Below are 27758 nucleotides of genomic sequence, written 5' to 3'. Positions count from 1 at the left end.
GTAGGGCATAGCTGTTTATTGCACGGATCTTGTTCTTGCCATTGAGCTGGCTTCTCAGGACTTGTCTTATTCGTTGGAGGTATTTGGTTGTGGCTCTTTTTCTTGTGATCTCATCAAGGTTGCCATTTGCTTGTGATATTCCCAGGTATTTGTAACCTTCCTCTATGTCTGCTATTGTTCCTTCTGGGAGTGAGATCCCTTCTGTGCGGATGACCTTCCCTCTCTTTGTAACCATCCGACCACACTTATCTAGTCCGAATGACTAGAGAAGTGTCATACATGATATGTATATATATATATGTATATATATATACGGATATATATACAGGCATATATATATATATATATACGTGTATATATATATACTTATATGTGTATATAGATCTATGTATGTATATACATATATATGTGTATATGTGTGTATGTATATATATATATATTTTATTTATTTATATTTATATATATATATATATATTTATTTATTTATATTTATATATATATATATATAACAAATATATTTATATATTCATATATATGTATATACACACACATATATATAAATAACATATATATAAATGTTATTTATATATTTATTTCAGGGTTAAAGAGTTAACTGCTCCAACCAGACCCAATAAAGGTTTTGTGTCTTTATTATTTGCTATATTAAAGACACATCATATCTTAATTTATTGAATAAGACTGTCTGGCATTCTCATGTCAGTTTTGTCTTTATTCTTAGCACTAGAAAACAAAAGGCCTCCAGTGACTGTGGGTGCATCAGCACTCTAACCTCTCCTCTGCATCCCCACCAACTTGCAACACAAAGTTACTCCCTTAGCCTAGAAACTTCTTTTGCTGAATTGTCAAAAAAAATCGGGGCACCAGGAGAAAAACTTTGCATCCAATCCAATCATCAATCCATTCATCCAATTATCCAATTGATAATTGTTACCGTCCCTCATCCTGAGCAGTAAAGTAGAGAGGAGCAACTCCCTTTTAACAGTGAGTGAGACACAGAGGTCAAATCAAAGACACCAATTAGCCGAATCACTTTTTTTCCTGAAGGTAGGACAAACCGGAGCACCCGGAGAAAACCTACGCATTTAGTTTAAAGATTGATTTTAAAGAGTGTGTCCATTTAAAGAACGTCTCCAACAGTTGGTGAACGAGAGACAAAGGTAAAATTAAAAAACACCAATTAACCGAATCAGTTTTTTTCCCGAAGGTAGGACAAACCGGAGCACCCGGAGAAAACCTATGACTTTAGTTTTGTTGAGGTTGGTTCAAGTTCTTGAGCTCATCTCATTGCGGCGCTCTGCCTGGTTTCCCACCATCTTTTCTCTGCTCGGTTTGCAGAGATCGTTTCCTTCCTGCCGATGTTGACGACACTTCAGGTTTTCGTCCACCAGGGGGCGTCGGCTTGAGCTGATTAATCTTTTCTTCAGTCATGAGCTTGTCCTCCTTAAAATTTGGTACCAACTTGCCCTCACCTAGAGACAGAGTTTGATAACGGATTGACCTTTTGTCAATCGGTGGAAGAAAGATGACTTTGTTATCGGTTTGCCTCTCTGCTTTGATTTGACTTGCAGGACTTTCGACAGCGACATCAGTTTTATCCTCTTTGATTTTAGATTGATTCAAATTCTCATATTCCTTCTTCAAATGTTCGTAAGCCTTCTTCAAATCATCGTATTTAATCTGTAAATCCTCCTCTTTCATTTTCGCCATGTAATAATTGTCTTTCAGTTTGTGCATTTTTTCGACGAGTTTCTCAGTGTATTCTCTGTCCCTCTGTCTGTTTTCCATCAGTGTCTCCACCTGACCATTTAGGGCTTTAATTTCTTCCTTCAGCTTCCTCCAGTCAGATTCAGGGTGGGCAAAACATTTCTTTTCAGTCATGTTCAGGGCTGCTACCTGCCGTTGCAAGGCTGAGAGCTCAGCGTTGCTCTCATCCTGCTTCTTCAAGAGATTATTCTTCTCACTTTCCATTTTCTTCAGATGGTTGATCAATCTCTTCCGTCTCATCTTTTCTTCTATTAATATTGGTTCACAGATCTGCAGCCCCACTTGAAACTCTTTCTTAGTTGTAAAAATTATGTCCTCTTTTTTAGGTTTGGGAAGATTCTTCAAAATGTCTTTCTTTTCCTTTTCTTCCCTTTCCAGCTTTCTTTCCAGCTCATCTGTTTTCCCCTCCAGCCGTGTGCACCGATCTTTATGGTGTGAAACCTCCTTTTTCAAAATACCGATGTCATCTAACTTTCTGGAAAGCTCAAACTCCAGTCTCTTGATCTCATCTTCTCGCTGATCGATTATCTTTAAGTCGGCTTCGCTCCGATACTCCACTGCATCCTTCTCCACCAAAATCTTCCGAAGCTCCAGTCTTGATTTCCTCTCCAGGTTTTCTAAAGAGGTTTCCTGCTCCATGACTTTTTTATGATACTTTTGATTGTCCAACCTCAACTTATTCCTGTGGGATCTTTGGTTCTCGATCTCTCGTTTCAACATCGGTATGGTCTGATTCTCCAGGTTTTTGATGTGTCTGCGAGACTTGGTTAGTTTAACGGTGAGTGAATCTATATTCTTCTTTAGATGCCCAATTTCCTCCTGAGCTTCATTCAGCTGTTTTTCCAAGGCATCCTCCCGTCTCAGCATCGCACCGATATCTTTCATGCGTTGCAACCAATCAAGAACCACCACGACCAATTCATCTTTACTCAACCGAAGAGCTTCTTCTTCGTTTAGAGTGAGGGTTGTAACTCCTGACATTTTGACTGTCCTAGCGATGTATTAGAAAAGCGACCAAAAACTGTAATGCTAACTCCAACGTGTCCAAGCTGCTACTTGACTTCTGACCGTTTGATTCAGATGCTGGATATTCAAGGCGTCTGTCTCTTATGACATCATCATGGACAGAAGCCTCGTCACTCATGACATCAAAACACTTTGACATCATCACATGACATTAGTGGAATAATGTCATGTATGCTGTGTTGCCAGGCAACAGCAAAGCCAGCTCACTTTCCACCATATTCCTGGGAGGCTTACTGTGTGCAACAGGTGGCACCATTAGGTGGCGCTCCCTCCACAGCCTGAGCCTCCATAACAGGGAAGCTGGGAGGGTGGGGGCCAAGTGTCAATTTCCTGTGTGTGTGACCAGGTGTGTGTGACCAGGTGTGTGTTGGGCCCACGCTGTTTGCTGGCTGTGGCAGGTTTGGAGGAAAACTGTTTTAAATTGATCCTCTTAATAAGTTTGTCCTGATGTTTCCATACAGGGCCGCGTTATTATTAGCGTTCCGGCGGCAGCGTTACCTGGGCGTGTGGTTGTTTGACGCCGCGGGTTGGCTTATACATTTGTCTCTTTTAATCAGATTGAATTATAGGTTTTTGTTTCTTATATTGCTTTTATTTGGCAGGGCTGCACCAGATCTACTAGACCAAGTTTGACTTTAGAGTGCTGGTTTATATGATGTTTATAATGTGTTTTAGATTGACTTGATTAAAGTGATTTCATAATAAGCTTTAGTAATTTTTGTTTTTACAGTTTTATCACTGCTTCCTGCTGTCCTTTTAGAGTTTGATTTTCTTTGTTAGTCCGCCCAGTTTGGATTATTTGTCTCTCCTTGGTGTTTGTGAGGGCGGGCTAACAACCTTTCATTTAGTTTCTCTGTTTTGTCCTCCGTTTGTCGCCGTCAATCTTAAATATCTGAGACCCGATCCTGTTTGGTGTGATCTTGAGTTTGGATTGCATGTGATCATTTTGCAGTGAATCGAGTGCATCTTAAGTTTGCAGTGAACATTTTAGTGGTTTGTCTGCCTGAATGCTGTTTAAATTCGGGTTGAACATTATGGGACTGACAACGAATGGATAAAGTTAACGGGAACCCCTTTTATTTGTGTAATAATAAATATTATTAATTAACTTCATTCTGGTTGTTGTTTATTGCCCTTCGGCTTGACAGAATCATAACATGAATAAAAGTAAAAACCTACCTGAAATATGACTGCAATGTCCTCAGTAGTCATATCTTCACCTCTTAAGTTTAATCTTTTATTCCCACTAAACACAGTGAAGTTTTCCACAGTGTGTGCAGTGAATGCAGCTGGTTTTTCTTCTTTTCAAGTTTTATTGGCGGTTAACAAAGAAACGCGGGTTTTTCCCTCCCCTCCTGTTTTGTTCTTGCGGTTCTCTTGCGTGGTTGATGTACGTGGAAGAGAACTTCAGACCGCTGGTCAAAAAATGTTATTATGAAAACTGGAACTGAGCGTTTGTTATCCGCTTTTTCCATTTTCGTGTTGTGCACTAAATGGGAAATCGGATAACGAGCCGCAAATCCGATTTCCGATTTCGGTTTGATAAACAAAATACGAGTCTATTTTCGTTTTTTTTTTTCATTTTTCATTTCAAACGAAGAACTGCCTGAAAACACACGGACCTTTTGCCTCGCAATAAACTCTCGCATATTGATGAGGAAACGGACTGAAATATGACCGAAGAGGAAACTTTTAAAGATATTCCTAACATGATCACGTTTCTTAACCATGTAAGCCCTAAAACGGGGTTTATTTTGCAGATTAATTTAAATAAATACGGTTTTTACAGCTTTATTGAGACATAAGAGTCGAACAATTTTCAGTCAGTGTCTGATCAAAATGTTCTCTGCAGATGGTTTGAAATTCCCCGATTTTTCTTTTAGCACCATAATAACTTAAAACATTACAAAACAGAGGCCCATGATGTAGAACATTTTATATCATCCTTAACTCTCTTGTCTATTCATGTAGAAGAGATGCATTTTAATTTCTGAGCCTGCCAATATTTGTATCCCCTGTCTATTGTCCTGTTATATGAAACTTATAGTTGGATCAGAAGTGTCATTACGTGGAAAAGATAAATCTCTCTTAATTCTTTATTTCTCCATGTTAGCATGGGGAAGCATTTTGGAAAAGCCTATTATTATCCTGCCAATATTTGCATGCCCTCTCTATTTTCCTCCAGTGTTATCCTACTGATATGAAACTCATACCAGCAGTTAAGGGAATAAATGTGATTATGTAGAAAAAGTTATTTCACTCATAACTGTTTGTTTCTTCAAGTTTGGAGGGGATGCATTTTTTGCCACAGCAAATTTAACAAATTTACATACACGCCTCTACGATTTTTTATTCAGCATTAACTTGTTCAATGGATAAAGATCACCACTGATATCTGAGTGGCTGTGTCTCCTCTGACTCCCAGCATCACCATAGCCAGAGCTGAAGAGATGCTGAAAGGAGAGAAGATGTTTGCAGTCTTCTTGTCCTCACTCAGCTTTCTGAGCAGAGCTCTTGGAGGATCCCATAGTTTCTGATATGAATAAATGAGGTCAGATGTGTCATTATTTATCCTTGTCCAGTTGTACCAGTAAAATACAATGAAAATCCCATCAAAACCAGCTCTTTTTTTTTTTTTTTTTTACTGTTGTCAGAACACCTTCTGAATATTCATAGGGTTGTCATAAGTGAAAGTTGTACAATGAAACTTGGGCCCAGGCTGAAATGAGACTGCAGAGATTGAGAAACTTCCCTGCACCACACCTCCATCTATCCTGAGGCTCTACAAGAGCGGTGGTGTGATGAAAGCAGATGGTGGATGTAGGGGGGAAAATTACCTGACTGGCCCCGTGATGTCCAATCCACTAGATCACTGAGCAACTTGCCATTTACATTTTACAAAGGAATTTTTAAAAAATCATCAACTAACTGTTAATGCTTTGAATACAGCGAGCAGCTGATGCCGAGTTCCTGTCCACACATGGATGCTGGCACATGGAAAAAAGGGCACTAGGGGCATCATGGATAAAAGGGCAGGGACTCAAGCCCCCTGCACGTGCCTGGGTGCACGAGCAGGTATCATAATTTGGAAATTTGAGTGCACAGTCCGCCCCCTCGCGCACCCAGTTCATGACGTCAACTACAAAGCTAGCTTAATCCATCTTTACAGGTGTATAAAAATATATAAACAAACAAACAAACGACGTCTAGCCTGAGAATTTTTAGAGCACTACATTCATGTCTGTGCTGAAAAACTTAATAAAAATGCTAATTTCATTTTTCGTCAGTAGTACTTGTTGCCTATAGCCAAGACGCTAATGAACACTGTGGCGTTGTTTCTCCCGAAGGTTCACCCTGGTGGCTCCCGACATCCTGAGGACCGACACCGAAGAAAACATCTACTTACAGGCAGAGGGCTTGCCCACTCCTCTCATTGCCTCCATCATCATCCGGGACTTCACCAAAAGCGTTATGCTCCTCCAGGAGACGGCCATACTCAATCAGGAAAATGGCTTCCGTGTTCTCAAGAGCATGAAGGTGAAATATGTTGCACAGTTTCCCTGTGGTACACATGTTCTAACTAAATAAATACTGGCCCACGTTGTTTTCAGTGAGCCACGTTTTGAACGTTGTCAGCATATTTTCTCTATAATACCAGTACAAATAAGCAAAACCAATTTAACAATCCACAAACTGTTAGGAATTGTGAACCTTCTGGTTGTCGCAGCTTTCATCCGCGCTCTTGAATCGTGAGGAGAAAAAGAACAAGTTTGTTCATCTGCAAGTGAGCTTTGGGAGTCATCACTCGATGGAGCGAGTGCTGATGGTGTCCTTTCATTCTGGCTATATCTTCGTCCAAACCGACAAGCCCATCTACAACCCCGGAGACACCGGTGAGAAAAGAACAGATAAAAAAATAATAATAATAATAATTCAAGAAACAGTCAAAGCATTTCTGCAACTGTGTAAGATGTTAGGTTGTTTTTGTGCTTGAAGCTATAAATCTTTTATTTGCTCTCTTTACCAGTTCGTTTCCGAGCCTTCGTGTCTTCTCCGTTCTTTAAGGCCTTGGACAGTCCCATCAGTATAGACATTCAGGTAACACCTGCTAGACCAAATGCTGTAAACATGAAGTTCAGACATTAAAGAAAGATTTTCCCTAAACCAAAGTCCTCCATTTAGTTTTCTTTTCTTTTTTTAAATTTAAGATCTGGTGCTTGTCAAACTTATCAGCCACTAGTTCCAACAGTCATTCAAACACAAATGTTGAACTTTGTGTGTTAGAATCCAGACGGGGTGGTGGTCAGTCAGATCTCCAGGACCCGACCCACTCAGGGCATCTTCGCTGATTCCTTCCCTCTGTCTGACATCGTCAAGTAAGATGAGCGTGTTTGTTTGGCTTGCTCTTCGTTAGCCTGCTCTAGTCTGTTACGGTCAATGGTCAGATTAAAACTATAGACGTTTTTGTAGCATTGAAAAAAGATTTTAAAAATGAAAAAAGTCAGACATTTCGTTTAAAGAAAGCTGAAGGTTTTTGTTGACACCTGAGGTTTTACTCTTTCCTTTATATACTCAGAAGTCACCAGAAAGATAAAATAGAAAATCTTGATGTTCGTTGTTTCTTGCTACATTTAAATTAATTCTTTTTTTTTTTCTCCATAGGTAATATATTGTGTTAGCCTTGAAAGTGGGAATAGTATAATTGTCTATTTCTCTAAGGCATGTCGTTGACGTAACGGAAAGGTCTGTTAGGTCAATGTTTCCATCTGTTTACCCAGCGGTGAAACCTTTCCGATTAGTTTCAGTGACGGTCGGCATCTAACCTCCTTTAAGTTGTACAATGTGGAGAAATACAGTGGGGAACATCTAGAGGGCAATAACTCGCTTTGGCAAAATGCAATTTAAGAAATGTGATCTTTTAGTAAAGACAGTGAACACTGCAGTTTCTCTAACCTCCAATTAAATTCGTCTTCAGTGTTTTCCACATTCATTTTTTTGGTCTTGATTTCCATTGATTTCAGTTTTCTAGAAGTTGTATAGCTTTAGATTAGCGCTGTTCTGCGTAACATGTTCTTCTGTCTTTCCCATTCTGACATATCATACTTCAGGCTCAACAAAACTGGAAATGAATGATTAAACGCTTCTTGACATTATAACCAGATTGTAAAGGTATTTTGATTAAAGCAGTATTTTCCTCATGCTTATCACATCAGATTTGCGATTGGATGGAAACCAGCTGTTTTCACAAAAGTATCACAGTGTAAATTTTATTTAGTTTATAAATTATTGAACTGTTTTTTTCAACCTAAGGACGCTTTTGCCTTTGATTTTACAGACTTTCTGTAATGTGTCTGTGTTGCAGTGAAGGAACGTGGCTGTTGACGGCAAAGTTTGACCACTGGCAACAGAACGCTTTCACCTCCCGTTTCGAGGTGAAGAAATATGGTAGGGGAAGTAAATCTGACAAAGTTTGACAACATTCATTATGGTTCTGTGTGCTGTACTATTCTAGAATCTTAATCTATGGTGTTTCCTTGATGCTCTACTAGAAATGAGCCTGAAATCTTAAGGTTTAGATTTTAATATTTGCTGAAATACCCCGACGGTCTTAGGAAACGAGGTCAATTGGGCCCCACGAGTTTTTTACTCTGTGCAGTCCAGTGGGGTCGCACGGATGCCGGGGTTTTTTTTTTATGTGTCGTTTCTGAAACTGACGGTCTGATGGGACAACTTCCTATTACATTTGCCTCACTCCTCCTTAGCATTGCGCTAATACCGCAGGAAAGTTGGTTTTGTATGTTTTTAAATAGATTTTTTATGTACTGGTACCTTCTCCAAAGAAAATGACTAACCCTTCACTATGACATATGAATCATTTAAGCATAAGAAAGGTGCCTACAGTAAGTAATGTAGCAGGGAATAGAATAGAAATATCCTTTATTGACCCACAATGGGGACATTCAAGTGTAACAGCAATGTAGAGGTGTGTATAGGCACACACAAGTACCAAAAGTGGTAAATTTATATATAAAAACCACAAAAATAATAATATACTTTGCAACATTATAACATTAAAATACCATACAGTTATCAGAAATAGCATCCAGTTGTACAATCCCAGGGATGTACAACTGGATTAAACATTTTTTAAAACATTTTTTTACATAATGTGCATTTGTATTTGTTCAGTGAAAAGACAACAGACATTTTACAATATATGTAAAATAAAAACAGTGGAAAACAAATGTGCAGTACCACTGGACACGTTGGTAAAAAGGAGCAAAACTGAGCAATACTGGCATTTGTGTAAAAAGTTATTGACTTTGTTGGGAGCTGTGATGATTATAGAGTCTGACTTCTGTATGAGCAAAAAGCATAAACTTTAGGTTTTGGACACATCTTTAAAAAAATCCACAAATATCTCAGGCTAAACCCATGGAGGTGGGATGTAACCTAGGTTTTGTGTAGGTCGTATTTTCAAACAGCTGACCTGTAATTATTTTGTGTTCAAGTTCTCCCTGCCTTCAACGTTACACTGACCCCTAGAAAGTCCTTCCTCAGCCTGGAGGACGAGGAACTGGTGGTAGAAATCTCTGCAAGGTTGGTCGCTCTCAAACCTTATTGGCTCTCTGGCCAATCTAACAGGAAGGCAAGACAGTGACTGTGAGCAAAACAACCGATTTGTGACTGAATTTCAGGTACCTGTTCGGGGAGCCGGTTCAGGGGACGGCTTACGTTGTGTTCGGAGTGAAACTCAACCAAGAGATGACCAGGCTACCTGCTGTGAAGCAGGTGTCGGACGTGAGTTTGTCCTGCCGCGTTCAGTTTTTGAAATTATTTATTTCAAAGGATGTATTTTTATTTTAAAATATTTCAAAAGGAAAATATTCTTTTCACATCAGTTGAGTGGTCTCATGTGAAAATAATGAACGTGTCACCGAAACACAAAGTCGGCACAGTTTCTGATCTGCAGAGAAATTGGCACAGGAAGTCGATCAGTTATGAACAACTGATCGAATAATATTAAAAGAATTGAGTCATACGGTAAAAAAGTCATAATACGGGATGTGCTGTGGTGGTGCAGGGGTTAAGCACAACCCACATAAGGAGGCCTTAGTCCTTTATTTATTATTTTTGCCACACCACTAGAAGGCGCTCTTACACCTTTACAATTTAAAACCTACACCTCTACATTAAAAAAATAATCTTCACAATCCATAAATATAACATCCCACCTGCTTAGACGTTGAAATGGATGTTTTCTTGTCCATTTTCTTCAAATTTCTCACCAACTTGCAGGTCTTAAAAGTCCAAAGCAATAAAAGTATTTGACTTTTAGTTCACTGGGGAAAACCTTCTGAAGACGATGTGTTGGTTTTGATGAAGTTAACGCTTTAGAAATGTAGAAATTCAGCGCTTTTCTTCTTCTCCTGCCTGCAGCTGGATGGAGGAACTGTCACACTGAGCATGCAGGAGCTCAGGAGAGCTTACCCCAACATGAGGAGCTTAGTGGGGAACTCTGTTTACGTGAAAGCATCTGTGGTCACCAAGACGGGTGAGAAAACAGCCTGCTGATTTGATGCTCTGTGACTGGGTGTAAAGTTTGGCTTTCATTTCAGATTTATTTTTGAAACGATTTTGAGGTCATTTTGGTTCATTTCCATGGCAACCTACACAGTGTTGTTTGTTGCTTTGAGACCCAAACTTTCCAGGATGTTGCAATCTGAACCGAGCCTATCGAGTTATCAGAGGAAGTGTATCCACTGCATAATAATCAAGTTGGATATGTGCGACTCAGTTTCTCACCTTTTCAGGAAGTGATCTGGTCGAGGCAGAAAAGACCGGCATTAAAATTGTAGAGTCCCCATATGTCTTATCTTTCAAAGACGTGCCAAAGTACTTCAAACCAGGAATGCCGTTAGACCTAACAGTAAGGACCATCTTCTGTGGTTTTGCTTATTCGAAATGGTTGTTTAGTTTTGACTAACAAAAAAAAAAAATGAGCTAACAGCATTCATAAACTCTTCCAGATTCAGGTGAGCCAGCATGGCGACTCTCCAGCTCGTAACGTTTTGATCAAGCTGACTCATCTGAGCGGACCACTGACCGTGTCATCAGGCACCGCCAGAGTCAGCATCAACATGCCCAATGTACAACTCCCTCAAACGCTCACTGTGAGTGTAACCCCACGGTAATATAGCACTATGATGAATAAAAGCTGCTGTCAAAGTTAGTTTCTTCCAACTAAGTCAAATTGTTTGATGGTGAAGTCGTATCTCCCAGTCAAAGACCTTAAGAAAAATGATTCACGTAGTTATTAGCTCTGTTATATCATGGCAGCATCTTGAACTTTGGGCTACGTAAACGGTCTCTTCGCTGCCAAAACGCAGCAGCTCGTCTTTAACAGATACTAAAAGACGTGAGCTCAAATCTCCGGTTCTGGCTTGACTTTAAGATTTTATTGCTTACTTTTAAGATTTTAAAAGATTTAGCCCAATTATTTCTCTGTGTTATTTCACAAGAGCTCTTCAACCAACCAACCAGTTTCTCTTAGGTGTTCCCAAGTTAAAATTCAGAGGTGCAATTTGTGCTCCTAAACTTTGGAAGGCGTTTCCTTTTCATGTCCGCTGAGGCTGTTGACACTCTTAAATCTTTGCTCCAGACCCATTTTTATTCTTTTGCAGCTGATTTCAGAGTTTAAAAAATCTGCTGTTGTTGTTTTCCAGGCTGAGACGGCACAGGCTGACCTGAAACCAGAGCAGCAGGCCAAGCAGCAGATTACGCTTCAGCCTTACACGACCAGCAGGGGGCAGCAGAACTACCTGTACATCTCCACGGGAACCAACAGAGTGTCTGTAGGAGAGAGACTGTCGCTGCAGTTCACCATCTCTTTGTCTGACGAGTCGCACAGAGAGTTCATCAAACACATCACATATCTGGTGAGATCAAGTGTTACAAGTAGTACAACAATCAGGAGTAGGGCTGAAGCAATTAATCGTGATTAATCGATTAATGAAATAATCGTCAGCTAATGTAGTAATTGATTAATCAATAACTGGAGTATACGGACTAAAACAAAAATGCCATATGCTAAAAAACAGTAGGTATATTCAGAGCAGTAATGAAGCCAAAACTGTTAAAAAAATCAAAAACAAAACAACAAACATTTTGCATTTAGGATAGAAACACCTTTGTATGTGAATATGTTTTAGTCAAAACTCCTGGCAAAGTGGCAAAGTTTTATCTAAACCTGGTTCAAATAAAATGTTGAATTATGTGTTATACATTCATATTGTAACATATTTCTAATAGTTTATTAAAAAGTTTGAAGTGGTTAAATTAAAACTCTATGGAACGTGTCATTTTTATGTTATCCGATTAATCGGTCAATCTTCAGAGAAATTGACAGAACAATCTTTTACTTAGACAATCGTTAGCTCCAATCTCAAATCTACTAGAATTAAACTCCTGAACATTTCCCCCAAATCCCTGCAGGTGCTGAATAAGGGTAAAATTGTAAGCGCCGCTCGTCAGAACGTGACGGGCCAGCTGGTGACCAGCGTTGGGTTGTGGGTCACGGCGGACATGAGGCCATCGTTTCGGGTCGTGGCGTTCTACACCATTCCCTGGTCGGGGCTGGAGGAGCTGGTTTCGGACTCGGTCTGGACAGACGTGGTGGACGGCTGTGTTGGAGGGGTGAGTGGATTGCATCTGCTGTTTAAGTATAAACCGAACGATTCAGTGCCATTAGATACTTCAGCAACCATTGGTTGTATTAAATGGCAGAAAAGTACAGAAATCTCTATAGCTATATTTAAAGCTGTCTTGTTCCTTTTGTGTTTTTGTGCAGCTGACAGTTTCAACAGACTCTGTAAAGCCCCACTACACACCCGGGAAAAACTTCCGCTTCAAGATCCGAGGGGACCCGGGGTCAAAGGTCAGCCTGGTGGCTGTGGACAATTCTGTGTATCTCCTCAACGGGGAGCGACTCACCCAGAGAAAGGCATGTCTTTATTTTTATTCACTCATTAAATCCAGGGAAGGGGGGATGTACATATGTGACTCCTGTAATGTTACAAGTCAGTGTGTTATAAAATATATAGATATTTTTGGTCTATGTAGCCTTAGCCCTTTTCCTAACCGAGTCCTGTGCTCAGCTTTGGGACGCGGTGGAGCACGGAGACATCGGCTGCACCAGAGGGGGAGGTCGAGACGCCAAAGGAGTGTTTACAGACGCCGGGCTTCTTTACTTCTCAAGCAGCGGAGTCAAAACCGAAACCAGGCAGAGTAATTTTCACACACGCCAGTTCCGTTATCAAATCAGAAGAATTGTAGCTCGAAATTGTTTGGAACTGATTCAGCTTCGAGTTTTTAGTTTGTTTGTTTGTTTTTTTTAACCATAAGAGCCAACGAGTTTAGCGAGATTCGATAGCAGTTTCAACCTCACCAAAAATACATTAAAATACAGGGAAGACATACGTTGCCATGGAGACGTCGCTTCTGTCTTCTTACTGTTATTTTTATCTATTAAGAATAAAACTTCACCTTCATCGGTGAGCGATAAATAAAAGTAGCTGCTATTCTCTTCTACCTAGGAGAACATATGAAATGATATTTTTTACCAGTGGTGGGACAAGATTCAAATTTGCAATCAAGTTTGTTGTTAGATTGTAATTAATGAAATCAAATTTGATAGGATTTTGTTGATATATTATTAACAATAATAATTTCAATTCAGAAATAATTCATGTAGCTTCTTTGAAATTACCCCTCTTTATAAATGTGGACTATGGATGTTGACATTAGCAATGGGTAGGTCTGAGCTAATCAACATGTTTTACATTGAGATGCTACTGTGGGCTTGAATAGTTTCGTAATAAGCTAACTCCTTTTTGCACGACTTGCACAGAACAATAGTCATTCCCAGCGTCCCATCAGATTATTTGTTTTGAAGCAAAATAAACCTCAGTGGGCCGAGAGAAGCGGCTTTATCGTCCATCGATGCCGATTGTGCATCAGATTTACGGCTGTACCAGAAACACACAAAAATCAAAGTTCCGGTTCAGGACTTTTGCATGACAAACATGTTAAAGTCTCGGTCCTAAGTTTTGCTGAAGGTGAAGCGCAGATACTGAAACACATAAAACAACAACACTGCGCACATTCTCAAAAAACATCCCTTCTTTCCATCTCCAATGTTTCCCATTTCAGCCCTGCAGTGTCCAGGCAGAACCAGAAGGAGGCGCTCTGCTGAACTCATGCAACGTAAAGCAAGGCTGGGTGAGCGTCAAGATGTTGAGATTTGATTTCAGTTCTGCTTTACGATAAAATACACAATACTGGCGGTTTTGTTAAAGCAGCAAAATACAATTTTTTCATATTTGTTACTCAGTGACTGTTGCATCTGAGGTGTATGAAAAACATCAAGCTCCTTCACCTCCTCCCTGAGCTACTAGTGCCATTTGCGAAAATGCGCTACTCACGGTCTAAAGCAGCCAATCAGAGGGAGGAAGAAGGTCTATATACATATATATATATATATATATATATATATATATATATATATATATATATATATATATATATATATATATATATATATATATATATATATATATATATATATATATATATATATTACTACATCTTTAAAGCAGTTGGTAAACCTTCACAATATCTGGGACCTTTTACTGTTAGAACAGTTTGTCCTACCAGACCCTCCTGCAATATTTTTAAACTAAAGTAGCTCCTATTGTGGAAATGTCATGGTGACGGCACAAACGACAGCTTCTGATATCCCTGCTTGTTCCCTTCCTTTATTTCAGAGAGTCACTATAAGGAGAAGCTGCAGCAGCGCTGCTGCAAAGACGGCCTCAGGGCCATTAAAATGCCCTACTCCTGCACCCGCCGCTCACTCTACATCACCGAGGGCCCGGAGTGCATCCTGGCCTTCCGCTACTGCTGCGCCACCTACAGGGACCAGGTGTTCAACACGGAGATCCCCACCACCCCTCCACCCATGACCACTGCTCCTCCAACCACCATTCCGGCACCAGTGCCCACTTTTGCTCACCATGATTTTGCTGGCTATCCTTATAAGACAGTGGTAGTCACTAATCGAGAATGGGGTACATACTCAACCTCAACTTCTTCCACATTTTGTTTTCTTTTCATTTTTTATTTTTTTTTTTGCTTGTGTAGTTAGTTTGTGTGAAAAACTACCAAACTGCACATTACCATCTTATGTAAGCTTACATTGCTGCTAAAGGTTGCACATTATGACAACCGCAGCAATAAAACTCAAGTATTAATACATGAGAAAAGTGTTGTATTGGACTATAATAGTAGGTTTTTTTGTGATGATAACCTTTTTGTGAAAAAACAGTAGATATCTTCTCCAACAGCAAATGTCCTTTGTGTGCAGGTGTTGGTTTTTTTCTAACAAGTACAAATTCTCAATTCCTTTGGCAGAAATAGTGAAACTGATGGCAGCTCCTCCTATAGCTATGCCCGGTTTAGTGGGGGTACTCGTGGAGGACGACGAAGAGGAAGAAGAGGAGGAGTATCTGGATGAGACTCAGGTCTATCTTCGCTCCAAGTTCTTCGAGTCCTGGCTGTGGATAGATGTGAGCCTGCCGAGCGAGACGGACAAAGACGGGTGAGCGAACCGACGGGAGCAGCTGCCACGTCTGAACCGATGATCTCGTCAAGCACACTGAACTTGTTTTGGTTACATTTGTACATTTGACTGATCCCTTTGCACAGAGGCGGTTTGGGACAAAATCTAGTCTTAAAAATGTGGGCAGAAATTGAGAACGTTATAAAAAACACAACGTTTGAGATCAAGATAGACAGTAATGCTGGACACACAACTAAATATAATTACTTTCTTTTGCTTTGAGTCTTTTCCAGCATAACCAACTCTCTCTCTGTTTTTTGTCCCTTTCTCTCTTTCTCATCTTTCTGAACGTAATGAAACTGTGAATTTGATCAACAGGTTTGCTTTGAAAAATATGGACAGTGCTTTACCAGACAGCATCACAGAGTGGGGAGTTTTGGCCATCAGTGCATCACATCAAACAGGTAGAGCAGACTTTCCGACTGATGTATTAATCGTAACTCAATTTCCCCCCTACTAAAGGTAGATGACCAAACATGCAGTTATAGCTTAAATTATAACTTTCTTTGGCTTTAAAGCACAGTAAATATTTGCATATTAAGGTAGATGAAGGGGTAAAAAAACCCGTTAGATGGTGCAAATCCAAGCAGCCGTGGAAGCACAACGTCTCCGTTGCGTCTTTAGAAACTCATCGTTGATCTCCGTGTGACTGTAGGCTTCTGTGTTGCGGAGCCGTACAACTTCAAAACCTGGAAGCATTTCTTTGTCGACCTAAAGCTCCCGTACTCTGTGGCGAGGAACGAACAGTTGGAGATTAAAGCCGTCGTCCACAACTACGGCTACAACGAGATGCATGTGAGAGGATCCCGTTCCTTTTCCTTTTCCCCTCATCGTCTTCGTTGTTGTTCAGCTTCCTGAGGCCTCTTTTTGTCCAGGTGAGGGTGGTGCTCATGAAGACCGAAGGCATGTGCAGCGTCGCTTTCAAGGACAGACACACCCAGGAAGTGACGGTGCCGGCGGGCGCCTCTGTGGCGGTGCCTTACACCGTTGTGCCGCTGGTGGTGGGCAATCTTCCGCTGGAAGTGATGGTGGTCGGCAGAGACCTGACGGGGGGCGACCGCATCCGGAAAGTTCTGCGAGTTGTGGTGAGTCACAGAACCTTTGGAGTGAATTAGGTTCTATTTCGATTTATTGGCATGGAAGAAAATGTCTTAGTTTGACTTCACAACAAAATGTCGACTTGTTTGTTGTCAAGTTTGTCTAATCTGTTTCTCTTGACCCAAACAGATGGAGGGAGTGCAGAAGACCGAAGTCTGGAGTGCCGTGTTGAACCCGTCTTCTCAAGGAGGCACGTCGTTTTAACTTCCCTATCGAGTCGCATTCGCAGACGCTACCTCTGCAAGATTTTATGAGAACATCTGAGTCGTTAGAGAAATCCTGTCATGTGTTACAGCACACGCGTCAAACTCGAGGCCCGTGGGCCAAATCCGACCCAACATAGCTTTTTATGAGGCCCTTTCGATTTTAGACTAAACACTCAGTGAGCTTAAATATTATTTTATCAATCAAATCAATTATTTTTTTATCTGCTTACTGCCGAATTATATCAATCAGTCCCTCCAGTTTCTTGAGATTTATTGTGGAAATTCATCAACAGATCTCCACACGTTTTTTGCGCCAATACATAATTGGGAATTTAGTGCAGATTTCTCTCAAAAATTGTCAAAAACTTTCTTATTTGTGCTAAAAAGCTGCCTCGGCTTTAACTGATGTCAGATTATAGTACATGATTGATACGGCGAGTAATAAAAAGTCGCCTATACCGTCATAAATAAGCGGAAAAACTGCAAATATTTCCAAGTTAGTTCCACAAACACGTTGATTTTTACTGCAAAAAAATCACAAGAAGAATCACAAAATCCTGGAGGGACTGAAAAGATGTTAAATAACAATATTTAATTTTAAGAATTCATTGATATCTTAACAGTTTGAACTGGTTTTATCAACACCTTCTGGCACAACCGGCCCTTTAAGAGCGTTCATGATCTGGATTTGGCCCAGAACGAAAATGAGTTTGACACCGCTGTGTTACAGGAACTCAGACGATTCGCATCGGTAAGACTGAACTGGAGTCGGTCGTTCCAAACTCCGTGCCAGAGACCTTCATTAACGTCAGAGGTGAGTCGGAAAAGCCATTTAAAAACAGTGGTATGGAGGAGCAGAAGATTCCTGATCGTTCTGCTCCTTTAAACGTTTCCTTCCAGGCAACGTCTTGGCGGACAGCATCGATAACTCCATCAGCGAGGACTCGCTGGCGTCTCTGATCCGGATGCCTGGTGGCTGTGTGGAGCAGAACCTGGCCTCCATCACTCTGCCGCTCATCGCCACTCTGTATCTGGACCGAACCGACAACTGGGAGAGAGTCGGGGTGGATCGCAGAGACGAGGCTCTCCGATACATCAAGAGAGGTTAGACGGCGACGAGGAGTTTAAGTAGCTTAGTAAGCAATTTGTTGATGTAAAGAAATTGAGAAATGAAGGATTGGATCATTGGTACTTTCACTGGGGAGTTGTTGCCTCATAGACCAATAAAAAGTAAACGTTCTTTGAGAAACCCAAAAGGCTTGCAACATGTTTAAATCATGAAGTAACTGAATAAAACTTTGCTTTGCGGTAGTTTGTTTTACCTTCACGCTTTCACTCACTCTCTCTTGCTGTGTCCCTTTAAATAATTGTCTTACAACTCTTTGTTTCACGTTGATTTAATTCAACACTTTACTGATACAGAAAACAATTAGCGTTGAGTGTTCTGCACTCACTGTCTGTGTCCTGTTGTTGATTTAGTAGGGATTATTTCTGACGGCTCACTTATTGGTTGTCTGACGCCTGAAAGCTGAAATGTTTCTTTTTATTATTTCATGCTGTTTTTTTTCTTAGGCTATGAGAATCAGTTGGAATACAGAAGGAGTGACGGCTCGTACCCCCCCTACAGGCGTGAAGGCGCAAGTACATGGTAATCCTGCAACGTTACATTTTTACGTTTGATACCAAAATCCCAAAATTAACTTTTATGCCAATTTTCCACCACCAGTTTTTTTATACAGCTTTGACCTGATTCCAATTTCTCTTTAAGGGTTGCGAGGATAAAAGTAGTAAGAATAAATTTCCTAGCTTACATCAGTGGTTGTTAGTTGTTGTTAGTAGGAGCAGAAACAGTTTACAGTTAGTCCTCACGGCGTTTTGTGAGCACGTGTGTTCAAACGTGAGTCCAAACGTGAGTCGGCTCATCTGGGTTTCAATTTGCAGGATCACTGCGTACGTCGTCAAAGTGTTCGCCATGGCTTACTCGGTCGTCAGCATGGACGAGCAGCAAGTCTGCGAGCCTCTGCTGTACCTGGTGACCAACAAAATCAGACCTTTTAGCGGAGGGTACAAAGAGGACAACCCAGTTTATTCCACCACAATGACTGTGAGGCTGGAACACACACTGTGTGCTTTTCTATTGTTTTATTATTATTATTTTCTCCTGTATGTGTGTAAGCTAACATCTTAACTGACTCTCGTCACTGGATCAGCTATGCTTATGAAAAACCCCGATGTCTTTTTAAAAAGGTTTCAGTAGCAAGCGGTTAGACTTGGGATTATTTTTGTTTTATTGTAACTTGCATTTCACTACAAAGTTCTCATTTAAGCGAATTGTTAATTTGATCATTTAAATAATGGGACACAAGATTATTTTTTTTGTTTTAGGAATGCTCAATAACAACAACACATTCAACTAACTTTGTTAAGCATTTTTCTAATCAAATCATTCTATCAGTTAAATTGATTATCTATATAAAAAAAAAGAAAAACCAAAACAGTTCTGTTTGACTTTGATATGAAACTATGAGGAATATAAATAATCTTAAGCAGAATTATATAATGTGCATGTATGTGAGCATAATTTTAAATCTTAAATTAAATCTAAAGACCGGCTGTAACTTCCAAACAGAAAGTTATAAAAATCAGAAGCAGAGACGAAACGTAAACATTGAATAAAACAAACATTATTCTGATAATAAGGAAGCAAACCTTTTGTGTTTTTTTACATGTTAAGACATTCAGGTTTAGACTTTCTGTTCTTAAACCTCTTTTTTTATTGTTGTTGTTGTTGTCTTGTTCTGCAGGGTGGTCTCCGTGGTGACGACCCAGAAATAACCCTGACGGCTTTTGTCCACATTGCAATTGCTGAAGCCAAGAAGGCAGGAATCAGCTGTGACAGGTCTGATGTGGAGGTAATCTACGCACAAATATGTATCTGTTATTGTTACTTTATGGGCCTTAAATTTACTTTTAACATCTTTGTGTAGTTTTTAAGGGAGGGAGCTACAATACTCTACAAGCACACAAATTACAAAATTATTGTTATTTTCTATCCAACATGTTTTGTAAACAGTCTATGAATAAATAGACAAATAAATGGAATTATTATTATTATAATCATTATTATCTAAAGGGAATTATCATCTGACGGGCCGAAACATGATGTACCTAATAAAGTGGCCGATAAGTGGAGTTTGATTCCAGTCAAAACACACTTGTGATCTAGTGGCGATTAAATAAATGCAGATCTTTACATTCCTTTTGTGAACTCGGTTACCATGGACACCGGCTGCACTCTGACCCGCCACCATGTTCTGCCAAACAAAAACAAAACCGGCAGATTTCCCCGTCGATCTCAACAGCTTCCATGTGCCTTAAACTCCCATTCATATTATTGATGAGCAGCTGTGAAGTTTTCTCAGAGTTTCTTTCAATCCTGTGATGTCACCTTCCTGTCTGCTGCAGTCGGCCGCCACCAGGAGCTCCCGGTACCTGCAGAGAGCCCTGCTGACTGGTGGGAGGAGGCCGTACACGGTGGCCATCGCCTCCTACGCTCTGGCTCTGCAGGAAACACCAAACGACCTCCATCAGCCTTTACTCAGCGCGGCGTCTCCAGGTACCTCATACTTCACATGTTCGCTCCAGCAACATGAGTGGGCTGGATGTCGCATTGCTGACATTTGAACTCCGTTACGTTGTTTTAATCTTTATTTTAAGGGAAAAGTCAAGTTCTTGTGCACAAAGGGAGCTGATGTATCACTTATTTCTTTTCTTTTCTTCTCTATTGTGGGATATGCAGCATGTTTTCCTTGTTTTATTTACTGCAGGTGCATAACCTCACTCTAGAGCTTGGATCCGACCCAAAAACTCCCTCCCAACCGGGCCTGAGCCCATACAGTGTGTCCAAGCCTGATTCGACTTCATTTTGGGTCTTTAATTTACAATTATAGACGCAAAGCCTGAAGTAAACCTGACATAATGTAATTCTGATTTTGCTGCTTTTGTCGTTAGACGTAAGTAAGCAGCATACCTTCTTCTGATTGTAGCTTTTTGTGTAACGTCTCCCGGCTCCATTTTGTAACTGCAGGGTGAGTCAAGTGCAACTCATCCGAGGTGTGTGATTGACAGGAGCATGCAGTGTTACAGTCTGATTAACCTCTGCTCCCTACTTACTTCCTGTACTTTCTCAACACGTCAAACTATCAGATCTTCTATTTAAACTGAAATAAGCAGATTAAAACAACTACGTCGTACTTTCTCCTTCGGTTGCCTCTGTGCTGCCGGCTTATTAAACGCGGAACAGACGTCGAGTCGGACTTGGCCCGAGTTGAAGTTTCCATCTCGATTTGGACGTAAATTTAAACTCTACGTTAGACTCATCGTCCATCTTCTGCTCACTCATTTAGACAAGAGCCACTGGCCTGACAAGGAAAACCACTTGTTCACTCTGGAAGCGACTGGCTACGCTTTGCTAGCGCTGATAAAGTTGGGACGCATGGAGGAGGCCGCGGCGCCCTTCAAATGGCTCAACGGTCAGAGAAGAAGAGGCGGCGGCTTCGGCTCCACTCAGGTACCAGCGCGGACCCGTCTGTCATTCCCTCATCGTATATTTAGATTGACCTAAAATATCATAGAGTGCATTAAAAGGCATCTAATAAAGTATAGAGTTAAGCCCAAAGTTCTGAATACTTCTACCAGATTGTGATCTTTTGTTTTCACCAATATTTGTTTCTAACTGGAAGTAATTAAAGATTAGGGTGGTGGTCATGAGGCCTTCCAACCTCAAATCATGGAAACATTCAAAAAGCTGGTCAGTAGTAATTACACCTAAAAGGTTTTCCTCAGTAATTATTGAGGAGGGTCTGAAGGATCTTCTGAGGTTTTATTTTTTAAAATAACATTTCAATAAAAGTGGGGTTTCTTTTGCCAGTTCGTTCTTCTTTCATGCTGTTTAATATTTTGAGTGTCATTTCCTATGAGAAACAAACTTCTTGACTGAATCACAATAACGTTTCACCTAAATCTGAATAATTTTGGACTTAACTGAAGGCAGATAGACAATTTTAAATTTTTTTAAATGCAGTAACTCACAAAAAAAATGACACCACCTTTGAAATAACTTGAAGCTATTAAATGCTTATTTGCATTTACTCTGTTTAATCAAAATCAGCTCTTACTTATTGATTCGGTTGAATATTTCATCATATGCAGACAAATTAAATGTGCAAAAAAAAAAAAAAGACATTATTTTTCATGTTTTGTGGCAGAGCCTTGAGTAGAAATCATTTTTTCTTCTTGCAGTCCACTATGGTGGTGCTCCAGGCTCTGTCAGAGTACATGATCAGCCGGCCTCCGCCTGCTGACCTCAGCCTGAACGTTGACCTCAGAATGACCGGACGCAAGGAACTCCGCTACCACTTCAACCCCGACACCGCCTACGCTGCTCGCTCCTCGAAGGCGAGTCACACTTTGAGTGTTGGAGGAAAACGGATGGTGAAAATTATTGCATTGTTTGTTACTGAAGCGTCCGCCTTTGCTGCCTGTTTGTCTGTTTAGCTGCCTGCTGGTGTCGACATGGAGGTGGTGGCTCAAGGGAACGGTATGGGAATCCTGGAGGTATGAAGCAACGTTTCCGAAGCAAAATGTCTTTTTATGAAAGTACGTCTTAGCGAGTTAGAACCTAAATTCAAACTCATGTTCTATATGCAAACCCACTGTCATTATATAGATTCATTACACGCAGTATAAATATTCATTACTGTTACTGTCTTATGTAAAACATGAATTTTACATGAGACCACTAATTTTAAAAACACTGGCCATAAAACTGGTACTTTTAAATACAAAAATAGTATTAAGGTATTACGGTATAAAAGATGAGAACCGTTAAGTTGACAGTTGTCCATCAGACCACCGGTCAGTCATTGTTTGTTGCCACGTCGCAAAAGAAGCTGTTCACAGAGTGACAAACATTTTGATGGAAAGTTGAGCAGAAGAAAGAAAGAAACAGCAGATATTTAGTGGGATGCACCTGCACATAGAAACCACTACATAGTGGAATGAACGATTCTGTGAAAAAAATTAAATAAACAAATAAATAAAACACACAATGTTTTAAATTCAATTCATATTGAAATGTTTTTTCTGTCTTTTATTTGTTCAATCTTCCCCTCAGGTTGTGACTCATTACAACCAGCTCCATGAAGTTGAAGAGAAAACACCCTGCACACACTTTGAGCTCAGCGTTAACATTGAAGAGTCCAGCGGTAATTGAACGCACCACCTCACACGTACAGGTCTTTTTTTGTTTGTTTGTTTTAGCACAATTGGAGGTTGAAAATACAGTTTTAATAATAAATGTGAAATTAAATGCAGACGGATTTGTATGCCCAAGTAACACTGGAATATAAAAGAATATTTTTTTAATATATATGAAAATTGCCATCATTGAACTTTGTGAGGACCATGTTGCTTTACAAAAACACAAAGATATTATTTCAGTACTAGCAACTAAATACATTATCATACTGGAATTTTACATTAAATAATTTTTTATTGTTTCCATTTAAAACCAGAAAAGCCTCCAGCTGATGCAGAGAAATCCTACCAGATCACCATCAGCGTGAGGTCAGACCTTCTGGTTCATTTCATGGGTATTTTCATAAACAATGACACACTTCACTGTAAAAAGTCAAACAGCAACAGCTGTTCAGGTTTTATAGATTATCAGATGTTTGTGGGGTTTTTTTTTTTTATTCCTTCTTTGTTTTTATCTCATTTTTAAATGTCTCTCATGGTCTGTCGCTCGCAGGTCTTTGGGACCCAGAGACGTCAGAATGGTGGTTCTGGACATCAGCCTCCCCACTGGCTTCACCCCAGAAAACTCAGACCTGGAAATGGTAACAAAAACTTTTGAGACAGTGATCAGAGGTGGATGAATTATGACACAAATATTCCACACTGTATTCTAACAAAGCTACTCAGATCTGAACTGTTGACATTTTTTTGTTCTGTTTGTCTGTGTAGCTGTCCAACTCTGTGGATCATTACATCAGTAATTTCAAGATCGTAGATAATCTGAGCGACAGAGGGTCTCTGATCCTCCACCTGTTCAAGGTAAAACAGAGTTTATTAACGCGAATTATCGGATTGCAGCGAAGGAGTTCGAGTTCACATCTGTTTATTAATCTAAAAGCTTTAATAGTGCAGCTGTTAATGTACTTTTTTTTATTATATTTTGAATGTATTTACTTTGCAATATGTTAAATATCGCAAGCAAAGTTCCTTTCTTTTAGGCTCTAAGCAGTATTCTCGGTTGCACAGAGCAATATTTTGTTCTGTTTCAGGTTTTCTTTGTCGCACTGAATCTTTGTTCTGTTTCCGTCTTTCAGGTTTCTCACAAAGAGCCTGAAATTCTCATCTTCAGGCTGCAGCAGACCTTCAAAGTGGGTCTGCTGCAGCCGTCGTCTGTCACTGTTTACGAGTATTACAACCCAGGTGAGTGAACACGCTTCACACACACGTGATAAGAGTGTGTGTATCAGAAACGAATCTGCATTTTTAACGGTACCTGCTGATAGTATTCATTCCCCAAAACTACTACAGTTTGTCCAGGAACCGCAACAGATTTTATTTCATATCATACGATTGACCAAAATGGAAAATTGTGCAACATCAAAGGTTATTTTTTTCTTTTTTACAGATAAATTCTGAAAAGTAAGACATGTTTTCAATCGTCTTTACTCTGAAGTTCTGTAATTTGTAAATAATATCCACAAAGCAGACATGTCAAGGACACAGTTGTGCAGAAATCTAAAGCAGACTCGGGTTACAAAGCAGCACTCTGAACTTTTGACATTACACACAGTAATGTGTAAAAAAAGTGTTTTGAGATAAATAAAAATATCTGCAAGGAAAATATGGTGGCAGAGCTGCAAACCTACCAAAGCATCACTGTCCACCTCAACAATTGTTTGTAAAAAGTAATTTTTAAGTATTCTGACACAAGGTTTGTCCCAGACAACTTGCTAAGCCTGGTTGTTTTTCCACCAGGCCAGTCATTCATCCAGCAGCCCGTCGTGTTTTTGAGTTAGAAAATGTTTAAGGTTTACAGGAAATGTGAAAATATCGCTTGATGTTTATGTGCTATTGAGAGATTAACACCTGAACACCAACTATAAAGACTTAAAAAAAAAATACAAACATTTCCAAAAACAATAAAAAAGTAAGCAATGCTCAGCCTGGTGGCCCGCCAGGCTGACAACACACTGGGGAAACCCTGCCGACATGTCCAACAAATTAGAATATAAGTTCTTATGATGTTCATTTGTCTGGTTTAAAGTATCTTTTGAAAATAATAACCTGTAAGCAGATATTGAACATACTTTTCATTAAGCCTACATTTCCGTATTAACATTTCTTCTTTGTTTTGGTGTGTTATAATATTCTAGTCTTAAATGTCATATTGTCAATATCTTTACAGTTATTCACTACTTTGTGAAGTTCAGCTACATAAAACCCCAATTAAAGTTTAGAGCTGCCATGTGACAAAACATTAAATTAAATGTTTTGAGATAAATAAAAAATATCTGATGGTGATACATCATAGAAACACTAGAAAGAACAAATGCTAATTATTTTTTTCATCTTTTTCTCTTTTTTAAAATTTTCAGTCAGTATCTTTTGTTCTAAATACAATATGTTAACGTTTGTGGTTGCAACTTGACAAAACTATAAACATACAACACCATATAAAAAGGGAATTAAAAGTTTTGTAAGGCAGTGTTCTTAATTTATAGTTTTGAAATCTGACCCATATGAATGTTTGTGTTAATCCCAAAATATTCGTCATTTCAATTCGTCACAATGCAAAGTAATTTATCTAATTTAGAAGACGTGTAAAAGCTGCCTCCTCTTTCAGATCACCGCTGCAGCCGTACTTACTCTCCCAGAGAGGACAGGGAGGAGCTCAGTAGGATCTGCAACAACAACGTCTGCCGCTGCACGCAGGGTAACAAGCGATGGCACCGCAGCTGGACATGATTACATACTTACCCTTCCTTCCATAAATTCCACATTACACTTTGTAGGCGACTGCAGTATCTTAAAACCCGAAGATCAAAACTTCCTCCGCAAAGAGAGAGAGATATTCGCCTGCACCAGCTTACACCATGGTATGATGCACGATTTCAGACACACAGCTGGTGTTCATTATGAACAGTTTATTGAAGAATATCTGCCAACGTAGTATTTTGATCTCAACCACAGAACACACATTTTTACTAGGTTTTAACCATTTTCATGTTTATATTAAACATTAAATCTGTGTTTCAGTTTGGCAGGTGAAGGTGCTCAGTATGAATCAGAGCTACTACGATAAATATGAGATGGAGATTATACAAGTTATTAAACTTGGTGAGTGGCAACAACGATTCTCGACAAACACATAACCTCATGCTGGTAGATAGTGAACAACCAAATGGAATACATGGTATTCGGTCGGTCGGTCATTTTTTTTGGGAAACTGTAAATTATAAGTTGATATGCTTATTTGTTTGGTTTTTTTTTTTACCTGCAACCCTCCAGGTGTGGATGCAGGGGCCTAGCTAGCTAGCTAGGTCAATAGGGGCCTAGCTAGCTAACTAGATCAATAGGAGTCTAGCTAGGTCAATAGGAGCCTAGCTAGCTAGCTGGATCAGTAGGGGCCTATCTAGTTAGCTAGGTTAATAGGAGTCTAGCTAGGTCAATAGGAGCCTAGCTAGCTAGCTGGATCAATAGGAGCCTATCTAGTTAGCGCACTAGGTCTTGACAAACAAACAGCCTAAGGCTGTTACAAAGTAAACTCCTGACTGGATTACATGTTGTGGTTTAAGATAGCTATCTAGCTCACTAGCTAGCTCAGTTGTCATCAACAGCACACTACAAAAGTACATTTTTAACCCACTATGAAAATCCTAAATTGATGATTTTATTTTATTATTATTTTTTTATTTTTGTACCTGCAACCCTTCAGGTGTTGAGGCTGGAGTTGAAGTTGGTCAGAAGAGGTTTTTCCTTTCGCATGGTGGCTGTAGAGAAGGAGTCAACCTCAAACTGGGCTCCCAGTATCTCATCATTGGTCCTAAAGAGGACCGGTGGACCACTGACCCCGACAACAACAGGTGAGCAAGTACAATATACTCAGTTCTGGTAAGCATAGCAGCACATAAAATTGCTGAATGAGCCTGAAATATAAGACTTAGAGTGACATGCACTTTTAGTAGACTGTGAACATTGTGCCAACGCTGATAGATTTCAGTATAGATAGTAATTTAATGCAGAAGTGACAGCATTTTACAATAGATACAGTTGAAGAGCAGTGAGATTTTCGAGGCTTAGGTTGTCATAGGAGGTGGAAATTACTGCACTCTGCGCTAAACAGCTTTTAACTTGACTTCCGTTTAAAAGATACACCAGATTATTTTCTCTTAATAAGGTCTGCAGAAGTAAAACTCAAATTACTCAGAAGTTCTCTAAGGTAAAAAACAAAACAACGACTAAACCTTTTGAAAGCTCTCCACTTAATCCGCCGGATATCCTTTTAAGAAAGACGAGCTGTTTAATTTGACTGTTTCTGGTGTGACGTGCATTAGCAGCACGCATATTTCATTTTTAATCTATTTTCATCTTCGCGCCCAGGTTTATCTACATGTTGGGGAAGGACACGTGGGTGGAGCGCTGGCCTACAGACGCAGAGTGTTCGAGCGATCCCAGCATGCAGGCCAAATGCAAAAGTCTCTCTGATGCTGCAAACGAGCTGTCTGTGAACGGCTGCAGGCTGTAGTTTCAGCTGTTCTTGATTTTAATTCTACGTCTGGGAATGCATGTCTGTAAGAAGCCAAAAAATATGAATTAAAAGAGTGTTGTACTGTCTGATAACGTTATAAGTGTTGAGGGTTTTTTTTCTGAGAGTATAAAATTAGACA

The 27758-nt window shown here is 39.8% G+C and overlaps 1 protein-coding gene across 3 annotated transcripts in view; it reads left to right on the top strand.

Annotated features, from left to right (window-relative positions):
* Nucleotides 1-27708, top strand: part of LOC122830426 (complement C3-like) — a 33822-nt gene extending 6114 nt beyond the window's left edge. Inside the window, exons 1-41 of one of the 3 annotated variants that reach the window (XM_044115768.1) lie at nucleotides 5748-5886; nucleotides 6159-6348; nucleotides 6539-6704; nucleotides 6839-6909; nucleotides 7096-7187; nucleotides 8174-8256; nucleotides 9324-9411; nucleotides 9510-9612; nucleotides 10252-10366; nucleotides 10626-10741; nucleotides 10842-10985; nucleotides 11538-11750; nucleotides 12307-12507; nucleotides 12662-12814; nucleotides 12969-13098; nucleotides 14023-14091; nucleotides 14637-14939; nucleotides 15283-15469; nucleotides 15809-15894; nucleotides 16146-16285; nucleotides 16366-16575; nucleotides 16718-16778; nucleotides 17525-17608; nucleotides 17695-17898; nucleotides 18367-18442; nucleotides 18736-18898; nucleotides 19599-19706; nucleotides 20260-20410; nucleotides 21201-21364; nucleotides 22096-22251; nucleotides 22351-22410; nucleotides 22970-23060; nucleotides 23370-23421; nucleotides 23606-23693; nucleotides 23821-23910; nucleotides 24186-24291; nucleotides 25715-25804; nucleotides 25884-25967; nucleotides 26128-26208; nucleotides 26807-26954; nucleotides 27472-27708. In XM_044115768.1, coding sequence (XP_043971703.1) covers nucleotides 6283-6348; nucleotides 6539-6704; nucleotides 6839-6909; nucleotides 7096-7187; nucleotides 8174-8256; nucleotides 9324-9411; nucleotides 9510-9612; nucleotides 10252-10366; nucleotides 10626-10741; nucleotides 10842-10985; nucleotides 11538-11750; nucleotides 12307-12507; nucleotides 12662-12814; nucleotides 12969-13098; nucleotides 14023-14091; nucleotides 14637-14939; nucleotides 15283-15469; nucleotides 15809-15894; nucleotides 16146-16285; nucleotides 16366-16575; nucleotides 16718-16778; nucleotides 17525-17608; nucleotides 17695-17898; nucleotides 18367-18442; nucleotides 18736-18898; nucleotides 19599-19706; nucleotides 20260-20410; nucleotides 21201-21364; nucleotides 22096-22251; nucleotides 22351-22410; nucleotides 22970-23060; nucleotides 23370-23421; nucleotides 23606-23693; nucleotides 23821-23910; nucleotides 24186-24291; nucleotides 25715-25804; nucleotides 25884-25967; nucleotides 26128-26208; nucleotides 26807-26954; nucleotides 27472-27616 — 4938 coding nt within the window. In that variant the 5' untranslated portion in view covers nucleotides 5748-5886; nucleotides 6159-6282 and the 3' untranslated portion in view covers nucleotides 27617-27708. Of the gene's footprint in view, nucleotides 1-5747; nucleotides 5887-6158; nucleotides 6349-6538; nucleotides 6705-6838; nucleotides 6910-7095; nucleotides 7188-8173; nucleotides 8257-9323; nucleotides 9412-9509; nucleotides 9613-10251; nucleotides 10367-10625; nucleotides 10742-10841; nucleotides 10986-11537; nucleotides 11751-12306; nucleotides 12508-12661; nucleotides 12815-12968; nucleotides 13099-14022; nucleotides 14092-14636; nucleotides 14940-15282; nucleotides 15470-15808; nucleotides 15895-16145; nucleotides 16286-16365; nucleotides 16576-16717; nucleotides 16779-17524; nucleotides 17609-17694; nucleotides 17899-18366; nucleotides 18443-18735; nucleotides 18899-19598; nucleotides 19707-20259; nucleotides 20411-21200; nucleotides 21365-22095; nucleotides 22252-22350; nucleotides 22411-22969; nucleotides 23091-23369; nucleotides 23422-23605; nucleotides 23694-23820; nucleotides 23911-24185; nucleotides 24292-25714; nucleotides 25805-25883; nucleotides 25968-26127; nucleotides 26209-26806; nucleotides 26955-27471 lie in introns of those variants that run through there. The other 2 variants (XM_044115767.1, XR_006370522.1) reach the window with 2 other exon arrangements.
* The last annotated feature ends 50 nt before the right edge of the window (nucleotides 27709-27758 follow it).

This window comes from Gambusia affinis, linkage group LG04 (assembly GCF_019740435.1).
Source record: "Gambusia affinis linkage group LG04, SWU_Gaff_1.0, whole genome shotgun sequence".
Lineage (NCBI taxonomy): Eukaryota > Metazoa > Chordata > Actinopteri > Cyprinodontiformes > Poeciliidae > Gambusia > Gambusia affinis.
This window is presented reverse-complemented; position numbering and strand designations above follow the sequence as displayed.